Here is a 20,937-nt window from a genome sequence, read left to right as displayed (position 1 = left end):
AGCACTATGCTTGGCTGACAGCCATGCAGACACTTCAGCAAGCTCTTCTCACCCATGGGAGAGAACCTGCAGGAAGTAAGAAAGTATGTGGTGCAGTATATTCGTCCAAGGTTGTGTCACCATCCTCTTCTTCATTTGTGTCTTAAATGTGCAGATGAGGCGTTTTGCCTTCACATTTGACTGAACATGAAACGGGTACGTGAATATGTTGAATACCATGGTGTGCTCAAAAATCCTGAAAAGTATGATGGATGAATTGAGGACCATTGTCAGTTATCGGGGTGCAGTGCAGGGCAGTCCTTCAGTGGATAAGAAACAAGTGGGATCCTAACCATTGTATTTGCCGTAGTGGAGCAGCAGTTGACTACAAACAGAAACTGGGAGTTGGCTTTGATGACCACCAATCAATAAGCACTCAAGAAGGGGGCGTTGAAGTTAACATGGACCTGAACCCACAGCTGTGATGGCTCAGGCAATGGTTTACAATATTGTGAGAAAGAGACCTGATGACCTGCACATTTAGAGCGAGGGCTGATTAAATGTCCTATCCCACAATCAGTTCCAGGCCAGTAGACATAGTGGCAGGCCAGTATCCTCATGTGCAAGATGTCCCAGTGAAGAATGTCTTTGGAACAACCACCTGTGGAACAGCGTTCCTGTGGCAATAAGAGAATACCATTGAGAGGCATGAATCTGCGTCTCAGCAAAAAATAATTGCGGACGGGATCCAATGAACAAGCCAGAGGTCTCCCATGCCCCTCTGCTGAACTTATTGTTGCACTTGACGAAGAACAGAGTTGGAGGTCATGGCGTGAGTGATGCGAGAACTGCTAATAGGGAATCCACCGTCTGTCCAGCTATCTTCCTCGTCGAGATAAAAACTAAATACTTTATCTTGATCAAAATTAGGGTCAGGTCCCATCAGAAAAAGCAGAAGACCATCACATTGGAGTGCTGAACAGTAGGTTTGAAATGAAGCTCATAATTATGTCTGCTGTGAAACAGGGCCCGCTGTTAGTCCATGAGTTGTCTTGTTAGGTAACTGTGCCACAGACTAAAAAGAGACACCAATGGCTTGTGATCAGTTGCCAATTACAGTGAGATGCGGGCGTAACTATAGGTTACCATATCTAACATTATAAGGACAATGACTATGCTACCAAAGTGCTCTGCGTTACCACCTAGACATCCTGCAGTGTTTGGAGCTACAGGCATCAGTATCTCCAAAAGTTCACATGGAGGGCATACCATTAAGGCTCATAGTTAGTGCCCTCAGGTCTTTGACAAGCGCACTGTCAAAAGATGTAGCCACCATACAAAGTGCTCCAGTGGGACACTGCTGTCACCAGATTGAAAATTCAGCACATTTTGTGGATATTGTCAGAACATTAAAATCAGACACTGGTAACATATTGGCACTTTTTAAAATTATTATTATTATTATTATTATTCTTTCATTGGTCATCAGTGTTCGTCTCTAAGAAATATATTTCCCTGAACAACATGTTGAACATCATATTAGGTTGTTTGTGTCACTGCTTAACAGCAATGTGCTTCCTTAGGATGTGAAATACTATTAGAATTCAGTCAAGTTTGTGATGGACTCTATCATCTGTTGTGGTGAACTTCTGCATTGAGTAGTTTCATGAAATCACACTAAAGATAGTGGCACACCCACTTCAGTATTTATAACAATATGTAGATGATATGTTTGTAGTGTGGCAGCAAACATAATAGAGACTTTCTAAATTAATACTTTGATCTCTTAAATGATTTTCATAAATGCGCCAAATTCATTACGGAAGTTGAGAATAACAACTGTTTCCTGTTTCTGGAGGTACATTTGAAATAATAATAATAATAATAATAATAATAATAATAATAACCAGAACAAGCACAAATAGAACTCGAAGTAACACACATGTTAGATATAGAAGAAAAATTTCAGCTGACATATATAGAATACAAAGACACAAATACAGACATTAGACCATTCTTGCATAGACCGCCAAATAACCCACAAGTCGAAACAACAATAAAAACTATCAACACAATCATACACAACAAAATAAATGAAAACACAACTACGGAAGAGTTACAACTACTGGTTTGTATAGGAGCACTCACTACACTAAATATACACACTAGACAGAGATCAGAACCAACCAACACACAGAAGAAACCCACAAAACCAGCATGGCAACACAGGCTACAGATCAGAATAGAAAAACTGAGAAAAGACATCGGACAGCTAGCACAATTTATAAGAAATGAAATGCCAGAAAAAAAAAAAAAAAAAAACGAAAAAGGTTAGGTAAAATCTCACAACAAGAAGCGAAAGAGCAATTAGATGAAAAGAAGCAGAAATTACAAGCATTGGCCAAACGACTTAGAAGATACAAAAAAAGTGAAAATAGGAGGAAACAAAACCAAACATTCAACACAAACCAAAAGAAATTTTACCAGACAATAGATAACACACACATTAAAACAGACAATCCACCAAACATAACAGACATGGAACACTTCTGGAGCAACATATGGTCAAACCCGGTACAACATAATAGGCATGCACGGTGGATACAAGCAGAAACAGATACATACAAGATGATACCACAAATGCCTGAAATGATAATTTTGCAACATGAAGTCACCCGAGCAATTAATTCTACTCACAATTGGAAAGCCCCTGGAAAAGATAAAATAGCAAATTTCTGGCTAAAGAAGTTCACCTCAACACATTCACATCTAATGAAATTATTTAACAGTTACATTGCAGACCCATACACATTCCCTGATACACTTACACATGGAATAACTTATCTGAAACCTAAAGATCAAGCAGACACAGCAAACCCAGCAAAATATTGCCCCATAACATGCCTACCAACACTATACAAAATATTAACTTCAGTCATTACACAGAAATTAATGACACATACAACACAGAACAAAATTATAAATGAAGAACAAAAAGGCTGTTGCAAGGGAGCACGAGGATGTAAAGAGCAACTGATAATAGATGCAGAGGTGACATATCAAGCTAAAACTAAACAAAGGTTGCTACACTACGCATACATTGATTACCAAAAAGCTTTTGATAGTGTACCCCACTCATGGTTACTACAAATATTGGAAATGTACAAAGTAGATCCTAAATTGATACAGTTCCTAAACATAGTAATGAAAAATTAGAAAACCACACTTAATATCCAAACAAATTCAGATAATATCACATCACAGCCAATATAGATTAAGCGTGGAATATACCAAGGAGACTCATTAAGTCCTTTCTGGTTCTGCCTTGCTCTGAACCCACTATCCAACATGCTAAATAATACAAATTATGGATACAATATTACTGGAACATACCCACACAAAATGACACATTTGCTATACATGGATGATCTAAAACTACTGTCAGCGACAAATCAACAACTCAACCAATTACTAAAGATAACAGATGTATTCAGCAATGATATAAATATGGCCTTTGGAACAGACAAATGTAAGAAAAATAGCATAGTCAAGGGAAAACACACTAAACAGGAAGATTACATATTGGATAACCACAGCGACTGCATAGAAGCGATGGAAAAAACAGATGCCTATAAATATCTAGGATACAGACAAAAAATAGGAATAGATAATACAAATATTAAAGAAGAACTAAAAGAAAAATATAGACAAAGACTAACAAAAATACTGAAAACAGAATTGACAGCAAGAAACAAGACAAAAGCTATAAATACTTATGCTATACGAATATTGACCTACTCATTTGGAGTAGTGAAATGAAGTAACACAGACCTAGAAGCACTCAATACACTTACACGATCACAATGCCACAAATATAGAATACATCACATACATTCAGCAACTGAAAGATTCACATTAAGCAGAAAGGAAGAAGGAAGGGGATTTATCGACATAAAAAACCTACGTTATGGACAGGTAGACAATCTAAGAAAATTCTTTCTAGAACGAGCAGAAACTAGCAAAATACACAAAGCAATCACTCATATAAATACATCGGCTACACCACTGCAATTTCATAACCACTTCTACAACCCTTTAGATCACATAACATCAGCAGATACGAAGAAAGTAAATTCGAAAAAGAAAACACTACATGGCAAGCACCCATATCATCTAACACAGCCACACATCGATCAAGACACATCCAACACATGGCTAAGAAAAGGTAATATATACAGTGAGAAGGAAGGATTCATGATTGCAATACAGGATCAAACAATAAATACCAGATATTACAGCAAGCATATTATTAAAGATCCCAATACCACAACAGATAAATGCAGACTTTACAAACAACAAATAGAAACAGTAGATCACATCACAAGCCGATATAAAATTCTAGCAAATACAGAATACACCAGAAGACATGATAATGTAGCAAAAATAATACATCAACAAATCACCATACAACATAAACGAATAAAACAACACGTTTCCACATACAAGTATGCACCACAAAGTGTACTGGAGAATGTTGAATACAAATTATACTGGAACAGAACCATTATAACAGATAAAACAACACCACATAACAAACCTGGCATCATACTCACCAATAAAAAAAAGAAATTAACACAACTAATCGAAATATCCATACCCAATACAACAAATATACAGAAGATAACAGGAGAAAAAATTGAAAAATACATCCAACTGGCTGAGGAAGTCAAGGACATGAGGCATCAGGATAAAGTTGACATTATACCAATTATACTATCAACTACAGGAGTCATACCACACAATATCCACCAGTACGTCAACGCAATACAGCTACATTGAAATGTATATATACAAATACAGAAATCTGTAATTATTGATACGTGTTCAATTACCCGAAAGTTCCTAAATGCAATGTAACATATACCGCACAGTTAAAAGGAAGTCACGCTTGATCAAGGTCCGCGTCACTTTCCATTTTTAACCAGACATAACGTCTGAGAAACGGAAGAAATAATAATAATAATAATAATAATAATAATAATAATAATAATAATAATAATAATAATAAAATATGTTCTGCCAGTCGTAAAAGGCGACGAAAAGAACAAACCACTAATAGGGCTAACCCCCCTTTTAGTGTGATTACTTGGTTCAGGACAGAACTAAAGAAGCCTCGGACAAGCGCCGTCATGGTCGGGGACGGCGCTTGAACCCTATGCCCGCCCACAATGGTAATGACACTGCTAGCCAACTGGAAAATGATTTAAATCCAAATAGAGGTGTTTTGCAGGATATGCTTCCTGCAACCACCCTAGAAGGAAAACAAAGACAGAGGATGAGATGGTCAGATGAAGTTAATCGACACCTCATGTTCTGTTATTACCAAGCAACAAACCTAGGAACCAACACAACTGGATACAGATCACAAGTATACACAACATTTATTACCAGATACCCAGAATTAAAATTTTTAACAGAACAACGTCTAGCTGATCAGATTCGTGTAATAATAAAAAATAACAGGATACCCCAGTCAGAATTAGAAAACATCAAACAACAAGTACAACAAATACTGGAACAAAATAATGTGCAATTAGAAGAAGAAGAAAATACAGTAATGGACTCAAACATCCCAGAGCAAACAAACAAAGAACAACACGCATCAATTAAACAATCAGAGGAAAATGAAATTTTAAGACAGCCACCAGCACAAGCACAAATAGAACACGAAGTGACACACATGTTAGATATAGAAGAAAAATTTCAGTTGACATATATAGAATACAAAGACACAAATACAGACATTAGACCATTCTTGCATAGACCACCAAATAGCCCACAAGTCGAAACAACAATAAAAACTATCAACACAATCATACACAACAAAATAAATGAATACACAACTATGGAAGAGTTACAACTACTGGTTTATGTAGGAGCACTCACTACACTAAATATACACACTAGGCAGATATCAGAACCAACCAACACACAGAAGAAACCCACAAAACCAGCATGGCAACACAGGCTACAGATCAGAATAGAAAAACTGAGAAAAGACATCGGACAGTTAACACAATTTATAAGAAATGAAATATCAGACAAAAAACGAAAAAGGTTAGGTAAAATCTCACAACAAGAAGCAATAGAGCAATTAGATGAAAAGAAGCAAAAATTACAAGCTTTGGCGAAACGACTTAGAAGATACAAAAAAAGTGAAAATAGAAGGAAACAAAACCAAACATTCAACACAAACCAAAAGAAATTTTACCAAACAATAGATAACACACACATAAAAATAGACAATCCACCAAACATAAGAGACATGGAACACTTCTGGAGCAGCATATGGTCAAACCCGGTACAACATAACAGGCATGCACGGTGGATACAAGCAGAAACAGATACATACAAGATGATACCACAAATGCCTGAAGTGATAATTTTGCAACATGAAGTCACCCGAGCAATTAATTCTACGCACAATTGGAAAGCCCCTGGAAATGATAAAATAGCAAATTTCTGGTTAAAGAAGTTCACCTCAACACATTCACATCTAACTAAATTATTTAACAGTTACATTGCAGACCCATACATATTCCCTGATACACTTACACATGGAATAACTTATCTGAAACCTAAAGATCAAGCAGACACAGCAAACCCAGCTAAATATCGCCCCATAACATGCCTACCAACAATCTACAAAATATTAACTTCAGTCATTACACAGAAATTAATGACACATACAACACAGAACAAAATTATAAATGAAGAACAAAAAGGCTGCTGCAAAGGAGCGCGAGGATGTAAAGAGCAACTGATAATAGATGCAGAGGTGACATATCAAGCTAAAACTAAACAAAGGTCGCTACACTACGCATACATTGATTACCAAAAAGCTTTTGATAGTGTACCCCACTCATGGTTACTACAAATATTGGAAATATACAAAGTAGATCCTAAATTGATACAGTTCCTAAACATAGTAATGAAAAACTGGAAAACCACACTTAATATCCAAACAAATTCAGATAATATCACATCACAGCCAATACAGATTAAGCGTGGAATATACCAAGGAGACTCATTAAGTCCTTTCTGGTTCTGCCTTGCTCTGAACCCACTATCCAACATGCTAAATAATACAAATTATGGATACAATATTACTGGAACATACCCACACAAAATCACACATTTGCTATACATGGATGATCTAAAACTACTGGCAGCAACAAATCAACAACTCAACCAATTACTAAAGATAACAGAAGTATTCAGCAATGATATAAGTATGGCGTTTGGAACAGACAAATGTAAGAAAAATAGCATAGTCAAGGGAAAACACACTAAACAAGAAGATTACATATTGGATAACCACAGCGACTGCATAGAAGCGATGGAAAAAACGGATGCCTATAAATATCTAGGATACAGACAAAAAATAGGAATAGATAATACAAATATTAAAGAAGAACTAAAAGAAAAATATAGACAAAGACTAACAAAAATACTGAAAACAGAATTGACAGCAAGAAACAAGACCAAAGCTATAAATACTTATGCCATACCAATATTGACCTACTCATTTGGAGTAGTGAAATGGAGTAACACAGACCTAGAAGCACTCAATACACTTACACGATCACAATGCCATAAATATAGAATACATCACATACATTCAGCAACAGAAAGATTCACATTAAGCAGAAAGGAAGGAGGAAGGGGATTTATCGATATAAAAAACCTACATTATGGACAGGTAGGCAATTTAAGAAAATTCTTTATAGAACGAGCAGAAACTAGCAAAATACACAAAGCAATCACTCATATAAATACATCGGCTACACCACTACAATTTCATAACCACCTCTACAACCCGTTAGACCACATAACATCAACAGATACGAAGAAAGTAAATTGGAAAAAGAAAACACTTCATGGCAAGCACCCGTATCATCTAACACAGCCACACATCGATCAAGACGCATCCAACACATGGCTAAGAAAAGGCAATATATACAGTGAGACAGAAGGATTCATGATTGCAATACAGGATCAAACAATAAACACCAGGTATTACAGCAAGCATATTATTAAAGATCCCAATACCACAACAGATAAATGCAGACTTTGTAAACAACAAATAGAAACAGTAGATCACATCACAAGCGGATGTACAATACTAGCAAATACAGAATACCCCAGAAGACATGACAATGTCGCAAAAATAATACATCAACAGCTTGCCTTTCAACATAAACTTTTAAAACAACAAGTTCCTACATACAAGTATGCACCACAAAATGTACTGGAGAATGATGAATACAAATTATACTGGAACAGAACCATTATAACAGATAAAACAACGCCACATAACAAACCTGACATCATACTCACCAATAAAAAGAAGAAATTAACACAACTAATCGAAATATCCATACCCAATACAACAAATATACAAAAGAAAACAGGAGAAAAAATTGAAAAATACATCCAACTGGCTGAGGAAGTCAAAGACATGTGGCATCAGGATAAAGTTGACATCATACCAATTATACTATCAACTACAGGAGTCATACCACACAATATCCACCAGTACATCAATGCAATAGAGCTACATCCAAACGTATATATACAACTACAGAAATCAGTAATTATTGATACATGTTCAATTACCCGAAAGTTCCTAAATGCAATATAACACATACCATACAGTTAAAAGGAAGTGACGCCTGATCAAGGTCCGCGTCACTTTTCATTTTTAACCAGACTTAACGTCTGAGAAAGTAAAGAATAATAATAATAATAATATGCTACTCTGAGCACATGGGTGGTGGGAACCAAACACGTGTAGTAGAGCATGACGATCATTACAGTAATCTTGCTGTATGTGCTGTTTGCCAGGGTAATATATGCTACCCATTCTTCATGTGTACAGCCATACTTCATGATAACTCTGCAATCATCATGCTTACATAAAAAAATAAATTGTTGTTCAAATGTGACACACCATATAACCTAAAAGGTCTTACCAGTTATACCTGTGATAGGATAAATTTTGCACTGAAGGTGATTAAAAGGATGTGAAACATATAGCAAAGAAATGGATGAGGAGACATTCAGTTTGATTAGGTTTTTGCCAGTATTGTTATTGTGATTATCATGGGAACAGCTGAGGACCTCATTTCAGAAGCTGGCATTATAAAATTATAACTCCAAAATGAAAGATTGTTGAAATACTCAGTATAGTACAACGGTGAGAGGTACAAATTCTTCAACCTCTTCCTCTATTTTTTCACAGAAGAAGGAAATTAAAGTTCAATAAATGTTTCCCTCTGCTTTTGTATGTCTCTTCATCAGTGTGCTGTGGCTTCATAAGTAGACATTTCTTTGAATTTATTTTGCTTTTTTTTATTGATGTCCAGTAAATGGAATAGAAATATTGTGAATTGTGTAGAGCTTTAAAGTAATATCCAATCTCTTTTTCCATTGTGTTGGTAGTTAGAATATGTTATGTTAATTTAATGAAAGCTTTTTACATCAAACTGTTTCAGAGAATCTCATTTAATTTTAAGTAGGTTTCATGTTGTTTTGATTCTGCACACTATATGCAAACCTCAACTGAAAATTGTTATTTTAACACACACATAGTTCCTTAAGAAAACTGTAGTAAATCTGATGTATTCTGTTGTAGGACATTGTTGTTCTCCTGTTACAAAACAATGCAAAAGTTGATGTAATAAATGGAGAAGGCCAAACACCAAGAGACTTGGCCAAAAATGAAGATGTTGCAAAACTGCTTTGGGCTGCAGAAAAAACAGACATGCGCCACAAAGAGGAAAGGCTCCTTGCAGCAGCGAGAGAAGGGGACCTAGACACTTTGAACATTTTGGTAATTATAATATTAAGAACTTGCTGGATGTGTTTTTTCTTGCACTGTAATCCAGTATAATTTGCTTAATTTTCAATAGATAACTACTCACCCATGAACTGTGGACCTTAATGTGGCGGGGGTGGATTGTGCGCTTCAACGATACAGATAGCAGCACCATAGATGCAGCCTCTATGGAGGGGTATCTGTTGAGAGGCCAGACAAATGTATGGTTTCTGAAGAGAGGCAGCAGCCTTTTCAGTAGTCGCAGGGACAGCAGTCTAGAGGACCGACTGATATGGCCTTGTAACATCAACCGACATGGCCTTGATGTGCTGGTACTGTGAACAGTTGTAAGCAAGGGAAAATCACAGTTGTTGTTTTTCCCAAGGCCATGCATCTCTGCTGTATGGTCAAATGATGATGGCATCCTTTTGGGTAAAATATTCTCTATGCAAATTAATCCTACTCTCAGATCTCTGGGCTGGGACCACCCAGGAAGATGTCATCATCTGGAAAAACAAAACTGGCAATCTATAGGTTGGAATGTTAGATTCCTTAATTGGGCAGGTACGTTAGAAAATCGATAAATGGAAATGGATAAGTTGAAGTTAGATGTAGTGGTCATTAGTGAAGTTCAGTGGCAGGATGAACAGGACTTCTGGTCAGTTGAGTACAGGGTTATAAATACCAGATCAAGTAGGGAGTAGGTCTAATAGTGAGTAAGAAAATAGGAGTGTGGATAAGTTACTATGAAGAGCATAGTGAAAGAATTATCACAACCAAGACAGAGGTACAAAGCCAACACCTTCCACAATGGTACGTGCTTATATGCCAACTAGCTCTGCAGATAATGAAGAGATTGAAAAACTGTGCGATGAAATAAAAGAAATTATTCAGCTAGTTGAGGGATAGAAATTGAATTGTGATAGGAGACTGTAATTCAGTAGTAGGTAAAGAACATATATACTTTGTTCTGAAAAGACAATGCTCTACATGGGCTCAGAAAGAAATTATAGAATGGATTACACAACTCAGTAACATTGTTTTCTCAAGAGGATGGTCTACATTGTGCTGCACAGATGACTTAGAATGTATACATCTTCATATATCCTTATAAAGTTATGAAACATACAAATAGATTGAACTATCGAATCAATTTTATTCATGTTACAATTTATTGAAGTGCCGAATACCTGGATCCTCAACACTAACATGCTAGAAAAATATGTGCAACAGAACTGACTTGTTCATAGCATTAGAATATTTTAAATGACAGTAACACACACATTTTATTCATGTAAAGTTCAGTTATTAATTAAAGTGGCCAGTCTTTACGCAATGAGAAATAATCAGCACAAGTCTACAAGCAGCATGCACAACTACAGTGGGAAGTAATTTGTTCTGTTGTTGCATAAAACAATGTCTCTACTTGTACAAAAATATCACTGCTCTCATTTACCATGATACAGTTCAAATTTAGCACAGTCCTTCAGTAATTTGATAAGTATAATTACAGTCCAGTGGTCCATTTAAGGCAGTGCAGAATATGAATCACCGAGTCGAACAACAGTTCACTATGACGACGATGGTAGTCTTCAGTACTTGTTGATCACATTGCAGTTCACTTTTTTAAAAAATCATTTATTTAGATTACAGATATCACTTGTTGGTAGTTAACATTAAAGTTTTTCAGTTGCCAGTGTGCATATATTCCATTATATAACGCACATTACTGTGGAATGATTCAACAATGAGCACCTGTCTGACGTAGATGTTACTTGTTTACTTTCAGACTGCAGACTGACCCTTTCATGACTGAGACTGGTGTAGGAATGAAGTGTTATTTTGAAACTTACTAATGGTTTGAAAAATGGCTAGTTTGGAATTAATTGCTTTTGATGCACTACAAGAACTAATATGATTTTGTTTTATAGAAAATGTTGCTATTCTATTCAGCAATTTAGGAAAATATGTGGAACTATTATCCTTATGCCATTGTGAATCCCCTCATTTATATGAATGAGTGCAATATTTCAAAACACATGAAATTATCAATTAGTGAGTTAATTAATTTTACTGAAGTCAGACGGGACAGAAAAATTAATGTAACAAAAGAAGTTAGGTAAAGGTCAGAATCTAGCCACGATTACTACAAAATCAGCAATGGAAAATGGTCTTAGCAAGATACTTTGATGTTAATTATTGTGTAAGATAATTAGCATTAGGTAATTTAAAACACTTTACAGGAAAGTGTGAATCCTAAACTTTTGAATAGTATAGGTCACTTTCCTGAAATATAAGTATTAGCTAAAAGGTTTCTATATGAGGCAAACAGCAGTGCTAACTTCAAGTAATTGTAACTTTTAAGTAATATAGCTGTAATGGGAAGAAAATAAAAATTAGTAAAAAAAATATTGATTATTTTTGGGAGTAGAAAAACATAACAGATACAAAGGATCCACCTGCTTTGTCACATAACTGTACATTGGTTGTACAGACAGGGTGTACAGGATGACTCAGCTGCCTGTACTGATCCATTTTATACAACCTGCACTACATCTGTTTCAGGAATGCTATCCAGATAGGTGACAGCCACATAATCCTTCTCAGAGCTGAAAATATGAATGTATGACTCACTGCATTAATATGCTAACATAATTTCATAAACAGAATTTGTACAATAGGTCTAAGATGTCTTTGTAGATTCTACCAGTTATGCTGCAACATTTTGACAATGTGTTTCACATCTCCAGAGAGAACTAGCCAACATTGTTCTGTCATGTGGGGTTGCATAAAACCTCCCATTTTGATATCTCGTGTTAATTTCATTGTTTCCGATGAAACACACTTTATAAGGCAATGTTTTTGAGCCATTATGAATGGTTAAGTACTATAAACAGAGTAAAGTTACAGAGATAATCAAACCTGTATGACTACACTGCTAATTACACAAAGAAAGATTGGAGACACTTGGATAAGAATGGAGGAAGTAAAAACAAAATCAAAACCAAACAATGGAAAATCCAGGATGGAATGTAACAACATTATGAAAAGGATAGTTGCTACTCACCATATAGCAGAGATGCTGAGCTGCAGATGGGCATAACAAAAAGACTGTCACAAAAGAAGCTTTCAGCCAACAAGGTCTCTATTATCAAAAATAGACCACACCCACCCACCCACCCACCCACCCACCCACTCACCCACCCTCACACACACACACACACACACACACACACACACACACACACACACATGTGTGTGTGTGTGCAAACACAAATCGGACACACATGATCATAATCTCTGGCAGCTGAAGCCAGACCACGAGCAGCAGCAGCAGCAGTAGCAGTGCATGATGGGAGAGGCAACTGGGTGAGGGTAAGGAGGAAGCTGGGTTGGGGAGGGGGAGGGATAGCAGGGTAGGGGTGAGTGACAGTGGGGAGTATACAGGGACGAGGTGGAGAGAGCAAAAGGCAGCTAGGTGCAGTCAGTAGGTTAGGCAGAGTGTGGGGGAGGGTAGGGGGAGGGGGGTAGCAGAGAAGGAGAGAAGTAAGAAGACTGGGTACGTTGGTGGAATAGAGGGCTGTGTAGAGCTGGAAGGTGGTAGATGGGTGAGGACAATGACTAATGACGGTTGAGGCCAGGAGGGTTACAGGAAAGGAGGATATATTGGAGGGACAGTTCCCATCTGCACAATTAAGAAACGCTGGTGTTGTTGGGAAGGATCCTTATGGAACAAGCTGTGAAGTAGTTATTGAAATGAAGAATGTCGTGCTGAGTGAGAGGGTGGTCTAGTTATTTTTTGGGCATCTGGTAGCATACATACCGACAGACAGCTTGTTAGTTGTCATGCGCACATGGAAGGCAGTGCAGTGGTTGGAACTTAGCTTGTAGATCACATGACTACTTTTTCAGGTAGAAGAGATGTGAGGTAAGGGGTTGGGAGCAGGGATGGATGAGTATGTTGTGTAGGCAGAATACCACTGTGTGTGGGGTGGGATGGATAGTGGGCAGGACATTTCTCATTTCAGGGCACAACGAGAGGTAATCAAAACCCTGATGGAGAATGTAATTCAGTTACCCAGTCCTGGGTGATTCTGGGTTATGAGGGGAATGCTCCTATGTGTCTGGACGGTGAGATTGTGGGAGGTGTTGGGTCACTGGAAATATAAGGCATGGGACATTGGTTTTTTACAAGGTTGGTTTCATAATTACAGTCTGTAAAGGCCTCAGTGAGACCCTCAGTATATTTCGAGAGGGACCGCCCATCACTGCAGATGCGATGGCCACAGGTGGCTAGGCTGTATGGAATAGACTTATTCACACGGAACAGGTGGCTGCTGTCGAAGTGTAGGTATTGCTGATGGTTAATAGGTTTGATATGGGCAGAGGCACTGCTGTAGATGTTTTTGAGGTGGAGTTCAAAGTGTAGGAGGGTGGCTTATTGGATTGACTAGGACTAAGTGAAGCAAATGGGGGAGAAGGTGTTTAGGTTCTAGAGGAATGTGGATAGTGTGTCCTCATTTTCAATCCAGATCGCAAAGATGTCATCAGGGAATCTGAACCAGGGGAAGGGTTTAGGATTCTGGGTAGTTAGAAGCATTCATTTAGATGGACCACAAATAGGTTGGCATAGGATGGTGTCATGCAGGTGCCCATAGTCGCATCCTGGATTTGCTTCAAGGGAGAAGTAATTGTGGGTGAGGATACAGTTGGTCATGACAACTAGGAAGGAAGTTGTTGGTTTGGAATCATTTGGGTGTTAGGAAAGAGTGTTCAATAGCAGTGAGGCCATAGTCATTAGGGATGTTAGTGTAAAGGGAGGTGGCTCAATAGTGATGAGCAGGGAACTGTGTGGTAAACGAACAGGAACTGTGGAGAGTCGGTGGAGGAAATGATTTTATATAGGAGGGTAGCTTCTGGGTAATAGGCTGAAGGTGTTGGTCTATGAGAGCAGAGATTCTCTCAGTGGGGGTACAGTAACCACTCACAATTGGGCATCCTGTGTGGTTGGGTTTATAGACTTCAGTAAGCATGTAGAAGGTAGGAGTGTGGGGAGTGGTAGGGGTGAGGAGAGAGATGATTGTGGGGAGAGTTTCTGGTATGGGACTAAGGGGTGGAGGAGAGACTGGAGATCCTGCTCGATTTTTGGAATGGGGTCTCTGTGGCAAGATTTGTAGGTGGATGTATCTGACAGCTGGTGGAGTCCTTCTGTCAGGTAATATTTGCAGTTCAAAACAACAGTGGCAGCCAGAGATGGGTAATTTCCTTGTAAGGCCATGTGGGGAGGTTTCCATGAGCCAAGCAACAATGCAGGAACAGTATGTGGGACTGGATTCTGGCTAGGGATAAGGCAACTTTTCTGTATTGATGCAGGAGCAATGATCCGTGCTGGAGGGAATCCCAAAAATACACTCAAATATGCGTGAAAAATCACAAAAAGAATGAAACAGATGAAATACGGGAAGAAAAGATGAAATCTTAGGGAGTACGATGATAGTGAAAGGCGAAAACCTACTAAAATTGGCGTGAAGACACAATGAGGTAAAAAGAAAAGATATTATTGAATATACAGTGTGGCTCATAAGTAGTGTGCGCAGTGTGGTTTATCCTGGGGGTTGAAAGTCTGAGGGTGGATAAATGTGAAGGATGAGGATGGCAGATGTGACTGGATGAGGTGCGTAGTGGTGTAGAATGGAGAAGGAGTGGGAGTTGGGGAGTGGTTGGTAGGATGAGATACAAGATAATGAGGAAATAACATGCGAAAATATGGGGGAGTGATGCAGGGAGAGTGATCCATTTGAAGGTATAGGATTAATGATATCGGTGGGAGTAATATAGGATATAAGATGCTGCACCAACAGTCAGCATGGTCTTGTAGCCGTCTGTTGTGCACGGTAAAAACAGTTGATACAGTGTGGCTCATAAGTAGTGTGCGCAGTGTGGTTTGTAAGGTGCCAAGAGAAATATAGGGGAAAAAGAGAAAGGAGGACAGACATTGAGTGTAGTAATGCATTATAAAATAGTAATGAAGGAAAACAGCACTGGGTTAGGATGGGGAAAAAAAAACTGTCAGGCAGAATCAAACAATGGGAAATCCAGGATGGAATGTGACAGTATTCTGAGAAGGATAGTTGCTACTCACCATATAGCGAACATGATGAGTCGCTGACACACACACACACACACACACACACACACACACACACACACACCTACTTATGGGTCATGTAGAGGAATCCTTTTTAAACACCCAGAATCATAAACCCCTCACCTGGTTCAGATTCATTGGTGACATATTTCTGATCTGGATTGAGGATGAGTAACGCTAACAACATTCCTCCAGAACACCAACACTTTCTCCCCCATTCGCTTCATCTGGTTCTACTCAGTCCAACAAGTCACCTTCCTACATGTAGAACTCCACCTCAAAAATGGCTACATCAGTACCTCTGTCCACATCAAACCAATTAATCATCAGTAATGCCTACACTTTGACTGCTGCCACACGTTCCCTACCAAGAAGTCCTTTCCATACAGCCTAGCCACACGTGGCCATCATGTCTGCAGTGAGGAGCAGTCCCTCTCCAAATATACAGAGAGTCTCACTGAAGCCTTCACAGACCGTAAATATCCTTCCAAACTTGTACAAACATACATCTCCCATGCCTTATCTTTCCAGTCTCCCACCACCTCCCAAAGCCACACCGTCCAGCCACAGAGATGCATTACCCTCATAACTCAGTACCACCCAGGACTGGAGCAACTGAATTACATTCTCCGTCAGGGTTCTGATTACCTCTTGTTGTGCCCTGAAATGAGATATGTCCTGCCCACTATCCTTCCCACCCCTCCCACAGTGGAATTCCGCCGTCTACTGAACCTACACAATATACTCCTCTATCCTTACGCAACCCCTGCTCCTAATCCCTTACCTCATGGCTCATACCCCTGTAATAGACCTAGACGCAAGATCTGTCCCATACATCCTCCCACCACCACCTACTCCAATCCGGTCACTAACATCACCTATCCCATCAAAGGCAGGGCTATTTGTGAAACCAGTCATGTGGTCTATAAGCTAAGCTGCAACCACTGTGCTGCAGTCTATGTAAGCATGACAACCAACAAGCTGTCTGTCCACTTGAATGGCCACCGACAAACTGTGGCCAAGAAACAAGTGGACCACCCTGTTGCTGAACATACTGCCAAACATGATATCCTTCATGTCAATGACTGCTTCACAGCCTGTGCCATATGGATCTTTCCCACCAACACCAACTTTTCTGAATTGTGCAGGTGGGAACTCATGTCCTACAGACCGTAACCCTCCTGGCCTCAACCTTCATTAGTCATTATCCTAATCCACCTAGCCTCTTCCCTGTTCCCATTCCAGCTCTACACAGCCCTCTATTCCACCAATGCACCCAGTCGTTTTACTTCTCTCCTTTTCTGCTACCACTGCCCCCTCCCTCTCCCCCACCCTTTGTCTAATCTACCGACTGTACCTAGCTGCCTACCCTCTCTCCGCTTAATCCCTGCACTCTCCCCAGCAGCACTTCACTCTCCCCCACCCATACCCTGTTATCCCCACCTCAGCCTCCTCCTTACCAACCCAGTTGCCTCTCCCAGCATGTGCAGCTACTGCTGCTTGTTGTCTGGCTTCAGCTGTCTTGTGTGAGTTGCATTAATGTGTGTGTGTGGGGGGGGGGGGGGGTTGCGCGCGTGAGTCTTCTATTTCTGACAAAAAGCCTTGTTGGCTGAAAGCTTATTTTGCAACAATCTTTTTGTTCTGCCTATCTGTGACTCAGCATCTCCGCTATATGGTGAGTAGAAACTATCCTTTCCATAATATGAAGGAAGTAAGAAATACCTCGGGGGGGGGGGGGGGGGGGGGGGAAAGATTAGCTCATAGCCAGTCCTTATTTGTATTTTGAAACTGTGATTCCATTTGCCAACAGTCGCCCAAAGCTTTGAGAAGGGATTAATATTGATTACATGGCTACTGTGTGTGTGTGGATACCATTCTTGCTACGGATAGAGTGCGGGTTCCATAGATGAGATTGGAGGTGGCAGCTGAATCACCCTATGTATTCCAAAGTCAAGATAATCATATATTTAACTTCCTACATGAATCACAGACTTTACAATTTTCATAAAACATGAATTCAGATATTACATATGTAAATGAAATATATACTAAAACTGTCCACCAATAAAAGCTATAAAATTATACACACCATATAAAGAAATTACAAACAGCAATAAGATTACCAAAATATGCTTAAGTAACTCCATGTTATACACAACTTGTAAATATATAATTTGTGTTACTGTCATAAAGAAAGAAAAGTTTTTTTACTATTTGACAAATATACAAAAGAAAAACATTTTAGACCGACCAAATAATTCAGTTTATTTATTATCGACTTATTCTATTCAAATAATTCGGTTTTACACAGTCCATCACTGGAGGTCCAAGACACAGCTCCATCTTTGCTCACTGTCACTCCTTGAAGGTGGTCACCCTCTGTAGTTATTCATGAAAAGGAAAGCAAACAAAAAACCTCTACATTTGCATACTAGTAATTTGCAAACTTATCCCTGTAAGAAAATATTTCATATGCTCTAACAACCATGACACATTTTACATATGAAGTTTGATCCAAAGTAATGAGATTGTTTTATTGCATGGACTTTATATATACAATTTTCAATTCTTTTATGTTGGTGATACACATGTACCTGATGTATGTTTGAATTTTCAGATGTATGTTTGCATTTTCAGCTGGTTTGAGTATTTGATTTACTGTTGGCAGCTGAAGAGCTTGTACGCTTTTGAATAATTGGCAAATTTTTATTTTTTACAAAAAATGGATCAAAAACTTTGGGTTAAATTTTACTTGAAAAATGGAATCAAGTGAGCACCGCATTCAGAATGTTGACTATGTCTTTTGGCTAATTAACTGTGAGTGAGAAAAGAGTTTACAAGTGGTACAAACATTTCAAAGGGGATCGAGAAGACATTGGAAGATACCCACTGCCCTGAATGTCCGAGCACATCAATTAGTGATGACAGTTTGGAAGAAGTAAAGAAAATGGTTCTGTGAAATTGCAGAATGATTATCAGAGAGGTTACTGATGATATCGGCATATCATTTGGCTCATGCCAAGCAATATTTTTGGATGTTTTGGCCATGAAATGCGTTTGTTCCAAAATTGTTGAATATTGACCAAAAATGACGTCGCATAGACATCATTCGAGAATTGCTGAAGGTTGTAACAGTATATGGGTATGACATTGAAACCAAGGCCCAATCATTCCAATGGAAACTGTCTGAAGAGTCAAGACCGAAAAAAATCAACAAGTTCAATTACATGTGAATGTTCTTCTCACTATTTTATTCACTTGCAATGAGATAGTGTACCATGAGTTCCTGCCATATGAGTGTACGGTCAATAAAGAATACTACCTAGAAGTTGTATGGCATTTACATAATGTAATCTGAAGAAAACAACCAGAATTGCAGCAAAACCATTTGTGGAAACTGCATCATGATAATACTCACCCTCACACCTAAGTGCTTGTTCATGATCTTTTGCCAAAAAACAAAGCCATTGTGTTGTCTCAGTCACCATATTCATCAGACATGGCCCCCTGTAACTTCTTTCTATTCCTGAGGATGAAGGGGACCATGGAAGGATGTTGTTTTGCCACCATTGATAAGATAAAAAACAGAATTGCTGAAGGAGGGGAACACCATAACAAAAAGTGAATCCCAGAAGTACTTCCAGGGTAGTACAAAACACTGTCACAAGTGTATTATATCTGAGGGGTATTTCTTGAAAGGGGATCAAGTTAGTGTTGATGAGTAAATCAAGATTCCTTAAGAAAAACACAAACTCACATTACTTTTTGATCACACCTTGTCTCTTGATTTTTTAAAATTTACAGCAATATTTGATAGTTCAACCAAGTACTTATGCTACCAATTCAGAAATTCATCTATGAAGGAGAAATAGTTTCAACTGGAAATTATTTCAACAACTTTCATTATATGACAGCACATATAGTTGAAAGAGAAGTGGTCAGATATTGTTATGGCTCATTTCTTTGCTCCTTTCTGTGCAAGAGTAATGGTAAGTTGCAGATAGTGAAGGCTATTTTTGTTTGCATTGTTAAACTTTGAATTTCTGAAGGAGTTGAACACCATAACAAGAAGTGAATTCCAGAAGCATTTCCAGGATAGTAAAAAAAACACTGGCACAAGTGTATTATATCTGAGGGGGATTACTTTGAGGGGTACAAAGTTGATTTTGGTTAATAAATGAACATTCTTTAAGAAAAACAAAAACTCCCACAGTTTTTTGATCACACCTCACATACACATTTACTTTTCAGACTGACACAGAAAATTATGTAAAGTAATACAAAGAGATTGGAAACTGAGCCTCTATAACCAACTGTGTAATCCAAACACTTTCCAACGTGGCAAAGCATAAATATTTACATACCACAAACAGTATATATCCATTATCATAACATTGTTACATAATTAATAATTGTAGTAAGTTAAATGGATGGAAGCTGTTTCATATCATTAAATGACTTTACTCAAATCAGAATAGTAGAGGCAATCGTATGAAAATGAATCAGATGAAAAGCAAAGTAGTAAATTGTTCATAAATTCCTAAGTAGGCACCATTATTGTTCGAACAGTCCACAGGTGTACTGCCTGTCCATAGTGTCCAACAAGCACAATATTTTGGCGATCAGACATGTCGCCATAATCAAGTGCACTTACGAACTGAGCTCCTGAGGGCGGGCGGACGTCTTAAATCCCCTCCCCTCGCGAGGTATTCTATTTGCGCTCCATGCCCACGCTGGTGTCGATGTCTGGTGGCGTCGGTGTAATTGTCTCATCCGCCCTACTCGCACGTTTGTTTCCTTTGCTGAGCATCTTTTTAATTAGACTAAATGCTGGTTCCCATGCCCTGCTGAGGCTGTAGCCACAATCTCGGTTGATGAGTCCGCCCTGATACGAATTTCGATAGCCTCTCTAACAACACTGTCCCAGTAT

General features: G+C 38.5%; 1 protein-coding gene across 1 annotated transcript in view; it reads left to right on the top strand.

The window, feature by feature from the left end:
* LOC126194829 (oxysterol-binding protein-related protein 1-like) overlaps positions 1–20,937 on the top strand; it is a 424,899-nt gene that overhangs the window by 43,911 nt on the left and 360,051 nt on the right. Inside the window, exon 5 of the mRNA XM_049933164.1 lies at positions 9,677–9,874. Coding sequence (XP_049789121.1) covers positions 9,677–9,874 — 198 coding nt within the window. The remainder of the gene's footprint in view (positions 1–9,676; positions 9,875–20,937) is intronic.

This window comes from Schistocerca nitens, chromosome 1, assembly GCF_023898315.1.
Source record: "Schistocerca nitens isolate TAMUIC-IGC-003100 chromosome 1, iqSchNite1.1, whole genome shotgun sequence".
In the NCBI taxonomy this organism is placed as follows: domain Eukaryota; kingdom Metazoa; phylum Arthropoda; class Insecta; order Orthoptera; family Acrididae; genus Schistocerca; species Schistocerca nitens.
Note: the sequence above shows the minus strand (reverse complement) of the source record. Positions and strands in the feature narration are given on the sequence as shown.